At 35.2% G+C, this 6238-nt stretch overlaps 1 protein-coding gene across 1 annotated transcript; it reads right to left on the bottom strand.

The window, feature by feature from the left end:
- Positions 1-4366: 4366 nt before the first annotated feature.
- LOC128667004 (olfactory receptor 10A7-like) lies at positions 4367-5296 on the bottom strand. Its single transcript, XM_053721864.1, has one exon. The coding sequence runs from the start codon at positions 5294-5296 to the stop codon at positions 4367-4369; it is 930 nt and encodes a 309-aa protein (XP_053577839.1).
- Positions 5297-6238: the final 942 nt, after the last annotated feature.

Genomic DNA, 6238 nt, shown 5'->3' with positions numbered 1-6238 from the left:
ACTAAACCTATTAACTCCTAAAGTGCCCTCCCCCCACATCGCCAACACTAAAAAAAACTATTAACCCCTAAACCGCCATCCCCCCACATCGCCAACACTAAATAAAGCTATTAACCTCTAAACCGCCGTCCCCCCACATTGCAGCTATGTAAATAAAACTATTAACCCCTAAACCGCCATCCCCCACATCGCAAACACTAAATAAAACTATTAACCCCTAAACCGCCGCCCCCCCATATCGCCAACTACTAATTAAAGTATTAACATCTAAACTACCGTCCCCCCAAATGGTAGCTACGTAAAAAAAACTATTAACCCCTAAGAGCCATCCCCCCACATAGCAAACACTAAATAAAACTATTCACATAGAATAAAATGTTCTTTTTATTAATTTATTTTTATATATATATATATATATATATATATATATATATATATATATATATAAATATATATATATATATACCCACACACACTATATATCTATTTAAAAAATAAAAAGATTATTTTCTTCGATGCGAAGAACATGGGAATTTAATGTATTTCTAATGCACCTTTGGCTTTAGCGCAGTCGATCTAGCGCAGTATTGGGTTAGCATGTAAGCGATAACTTAAAGGAATTTCTACGTCTATGGGGATGAGTTAGCGTGGTCACGATATCCAAAGTTCTGAATTTTTGTTTACCTTTTACTTTCAATTAGTGGCTCTGCAAATGTTTAACTTTGAGCACCATTAGCGCGCAAGCAAATAAATAAATAAATAGAGCTCCACTTGATATTGAGGCCAAAATGTTTAATTATGTGTAGCAAAAAAAAACCCTAAGCTTTCCTTTTTTCTATTTTCCACCCTTTTCCTGTAAGAATTCAAAGTGCACACTGCAAACTTATCTATGTACATATCTGTTCCTAACTGGCCTCAGCAGAAGAGATTTTGCTAATAAAATTACAGTTACTAGCTGTGTGTGCACCAGATTTGCTTCTCCAAATAAGGCAACTGGTGGAGAGAGCTTGACCTTAAAAAAACTTTCGCTGCAAAGATGATATTATTGTATTAAAAAAAAATCACACTTAGCTAATATGTTAACCCCTTAGTGTCCAGACCATTTTTCAATTTTCTAACCCTTAAGGACCAGGGCTATTTGTACATTTCTGCTGTGTTTTTATTTAGCTGTAATTTGTCTCTTACTCATTTATTGTACCCACACAGAGATGCCTATTTATCAAATGTCTGTCGGACCTGATCCAACAGTGCGGATCAGGTCCGACAGACCTCGTTGAATGCGAAGAGCAATATGCTCTCCATATTCAGCATTACACCAGCAGCTCACAAGAGCTGCTGGTGCAACGCCGCCCACTGTAGACTTGCGGCCAATGGGCCGCCAGCAGGGAGGTGTCAATCAACCCGATCGTACTCGATCAGGTTGAATTGTGGCGATTCCTGTCCGCCTGCTCAGAGCAGATCGGACAGGGTTATGGAGCCGCGGTCTTTAGACCATTGCTTCATAACTGCAGGCTCGCCAGAAACACGGGCCCTCAAGTTCCATTCGGAGCTTGATAAATGGACCTCATATTTTATACTGTTTTTCTCGCTATTAAATGGACTTTCTAAATTTACCATTATTTTCATCATTTCATAATTTACTTTATTTATTTTTTTATAAAATATGATGAAAAAATGGCAAAAAAAACCCACTTTTTCTAACTTTGACCCCGAAAATCTATTACACATCTACAACCACCAAAACTCACCCATGCTAAATAGTTTCTAATTTTTTTCCTGAGTTTAGAAATACCCAATGTTTACATGTTCTTTCCTTTTTTGCAAGATATAGGGCAATAAGTACAAGTAGCACTTTACTATTTCCAAACCATTTTTTTTTTAAAATTAGCAATAGTTACATTGTAAACACTAAAATCTGTCAGGAATCCCTGAATAACCCTTCACATGTATATATATTTTTTTAGTAGACAACCCAAAGTCTTGATCTAGGCCCATTTTGGTATATTTCATGCCACCATTTCACAGCCAAATCCGATCAAATAAAAAAAATGGTTAACTTTTTCACTTAACTTTTTCACAAACTTTAGCTTTCTCACTGAAATTATTTACAAACAGCTTGTGCACTTATGGCACAAATGGTTGTAAGTGCTTCTCTGCTATCCCCTTTGTTCAGAAACAGCAGACATATATGGCTTTGGCGTTGCTTTTTTTTTTAATTGGAAGGTTACTAAATGCCGCTGCACACCACACTTTATTATGCCCAGCAGTTAAGGAGTTAATTAGGTAGCTTTTAGGGTTAATTTTAGCTTTAGTGTAGAGATCAGCCTCCCACCTGACACATCCCAACCCCTGATCCCTCCCTGACCTCCCTCAACAGCTCTCTTCCCTCCCCCACCTCACAATTGTCAACGCCATCTTAAGTACTGGCAGAAAGTCAGTACCCAGTTTGCTAAATAAAATAGGTATTTTATTTTTTTATTTTTTTATTTTTTTCAAACCCAATTTTCTGTACTGTAGCTGCCCCCCCCTCAATACCCTACCCCCCCCTTCCTCCCAGATCCCTTTTCCAACATTTATTCCCCCCTCCCTCTCCTTCTCCCTCCTTCCCATACATTGTGAAGGAGTCTCGCGCACACTCACTCTGCAAGCTCCAGCTCACTCGCTCGCACTGCAAGGACAAGATCCGGAAGTTCCTCCAATGATGGGCCACCCACCCGCCTTCCTGCTACAGCTCCCACCCACCATCAATAGGCACCAGAGTGTCTCTCTCTGCATTGGATGTTTAAAAAAGGTTATTGCCAGATGCCTCAATATCGAGGCATCACTGCAATAACCTGAAAGCGGCTGGAAGCGATCATGGTCGCTTCAAACCCCTGAGGATATGCCAGGCACGTCCTTGGTCATTAACTTAAACCCTTTGTAGGACGTTCCTGACACGTCCTCGGTCGCAAAGGGGTTAAACGGATAGTCTAGTTAATTCTAAACTTTCAAGATTCAGATAGGGAATGCAATATTAAACAACTTTCCAATTAACTTATTCACATCTATCATCAAATTTGCTTTGTTCTCTTGGTTTTCTTTGTTGAAAGCTAAACCTAGGTAGGCTCATATGTTAATTTCTAAAACCTTGAAGGCCACCCCTTATTTCAATGTATTTAACAGTTTATCATAGCTAGCAGGTGTAAGTTCATGTGTGCCAAACAGATAACATTGTGACCAAGCCCGTGGATTTAAAAGTGAGAGGGCACTGACTGGCTAAATGCAAGTCTGTCAAAAGAACTGAAATAAGGGGACAGTCTGCAGAGGCTTAGATACAAGGTAATAACAGAGTGTAAAAAGGATATTAATACAACAGTGTTGGTTATGCAAAACAGGGGAATGGGTAATAAAGGGATTATCTATCTTTTTAAACAATAACAATTCTGGAGTAGTACTGTCCCTTTAATCTATTACAAGATAACAGAAAAGTCTTGTAATTATTTTATGACCCTTTAAGTATAATTGCGACCCTCCAGTTTTCGTTTGTATTTTGTAGCAAAAGTAAGCTAGATACATAAAATAAAGTTACTTTTGCAATGCTACTTTATTTTCCTTTCTTTAAAATGTTAGGAGGGTTTACGCTGTTTTAGTTCATTTAAGGTGCTACCAATTATATTCTTGTTCTGACATTAGAAGAAGAAAATGAGAAATGTGATTAATGTAAGAATAAAATGTATTTTTGTTTCCTAATATTGATAAAAAATAAATATTTTTTTACATGAATTTCCTTTTCTAAATGAATTAAAGGGACATTATATTAAAGAAAGTTTTCTTTTAATGGGTGTTCCTGAAATAAATCAAATTTCTTTATGGAGTTTGCAGTCTGAGGATTTTATATGTAAATACCTTTCCTTAAAGGGACATTACAGCCAAAATTGGAATCCACATGGATGCATTTCAGTTTTGAATAGAAGCATTTTTGTAATATACATGCATTAGCAAAAATGCTTCTAATAAAAGCTATAGTTGACTCAAAAGTGTATTTAAGTATGCTCCATGCACCAGCATTATAAACATAGTACTGTGGTGATGACTCAATTTGTTAATTGCTGACATGATACAAGACCCATCTGAGCAGCTGCAGTATTTAAAATGCTGGTGCACTAAAAACATCTAACTAGGCTTCACATGCATGTGCAGAGAAAAATGCTAACACTAAAACAGTGATAATATTTGCTGGAAGCATTTTTACCAATACATGTATAATGCAAATATGTTTCTATTCAAAGATGTAATTTGTCTATGTGCATTTACATTTCTACCGGAAGGTCCATTTAACTTTTTTCTTATGCACATATGACTGAAACTTTTTGAGCACTACGTCCCTTTAACTCAGCCCAAAGTTTTGTACTCTGAGTTTTCTGATAGCACTCCTTACATCTTTATTCCTCAGACTATATATTAGAGGATTTAGCATTGGTGTCACTGAGGTGTACAACACACCAAACACATGATCAAGTCGCTCAGTATGTTCTGAAGGTGGCCTCAGGTATATGCAAAGAGCTGACCCGTAGAAAATGGTTAGAACAGTGATGTGAGATGTGCAGGTAGAGAACGATTTTCTCCTGCTCTCCTGGGAGTTCATTTGCAAAATACTGGATATAATCTTAGTATATGATACTAATATGAGAAGAAAAGGGAAAAGCAGAAATAACAATGCTTCTGCTAAAAGCACAAAACTAAACCTCTTATCACTGCAGGCAATTTTAGTCAAGGCTTTACCATCACAGTAAAAATAATGAATCTCATTGGAAAGACATAAAGGAATATTTGCTGCGACACAAGTATAAAATAGTGCGTTCAGGCATCCAGATAACCAGGTGATTCCTAAAATGAGGACACATTTCTTATTGGTCATGATACGGTGGTAATTTAAAGGGTTACAAATGGCGACAGAACGATCATATGCCATGGAGGATAACAGCAAAATTTCTGTGCTGCCAAACAATAAATAAAAGTATAGCTGAGTGAAGCATTGTAGGATAGAAATTGTGTTATTTCCTGTTAGTAAAATATCCAATAATTTAGGCAGAATGGTTGTTGTGAAGCCAATATCAACAACTGATAGGTTGCTAAGAAAAAGATACATAGAAGTGTGCAAGTTTGCGTCTACAAAAACCAGTGTAATCATAACAAAATTACCTGACACCCCAATTATATAAATAAAGAAAAACATAACAAAAAGTAATAATTGATTATCTTCTTTTGCAGAAAATGCTAAAATATGGAAGTCCCGGAATATGGTGTGGTTGTTCATTAAATCCTTAAAGAAAACATCACTTTGCAAATGTAAACATTTCTGTGCACTAATGATACAAAACAAAAGAGTATTTGAACCATTTATTATTATGTTACATATAAATCCATGCAACTTATATTAGATTTAACAAACAGAAGAACTACAATAAATTAATTTATCATACACAACACATCTGTATTGAACGAATATTGAATAAAACTAAAATTTAAACACAAAAAGAGCAAAAACAAAAAAAAAGTATTAATAATTCAAATATGATTATTTGTATAAATATGCCATTCTTTAAGAACGAAGAATACAATTGTTAAAGAAGAAGATACAAACATATTAATTAACACTGTTGCCCTATGGAGTTACAAACACAAAAAGACTCCTTAACCTATCTGGGTTTTTTTTAACAAAGCATTCCAAAGGAAAAAAAAAAAATTCATTAAATAGATACATTTTTTTTATGTTTTGCCTTGTCTGAATCATGAACAAGGATGCAATGCCCTTTTAATAGTTGGATCTTTGTTTTCCTTCTGTTTAGCTCTTAAATTACTTCTATATCTCTTCTGTTGCTTTTTTAACAAAAACAATAATGATGGTTCATGAAATGCACTGGCTAACACAGTGCCATGCTTTCGTTTCAAAGGAAGTGCTATAGAATTCAGAGGAGAAAACATATTGGAAATAATTATTATACAATTCACTATAATTTAACACATGGTTTAAGCAGCGTAACATTTATACTAATATTTTCCTTTTGAGATGCTACATTACATGCATGGATACATAAATGCTTTTTATAATACAATAAATATATTTAAGTACATATCACAGACATAGATTTTGTTTGGTTATCTGAACAATGCTGCTTTTCAAATTGCCAACAACTAATTTATTTAAGGAATAAACATTAACAACATTGATTTTGAAATTGACCAATTAAAATAAAAG

This window comes from Bombina bombina, chromosome 1 (assembly GCF_027579735.1).
Source record: "Bombina bombina isolate aBomBom1 chromosome 1, aBomBom1.pri, whole genome shotgun sequence".
NCBI lineage: Eukaryota > Metazoa > Chordata > Amphibia > Anura > Bombinatoridae > Bombina > Bombina bombina.
Note: the sequence above shows the minus strand (reverse complement) of the source record. Positions and strands in the feature narration are given on the sequence as shown.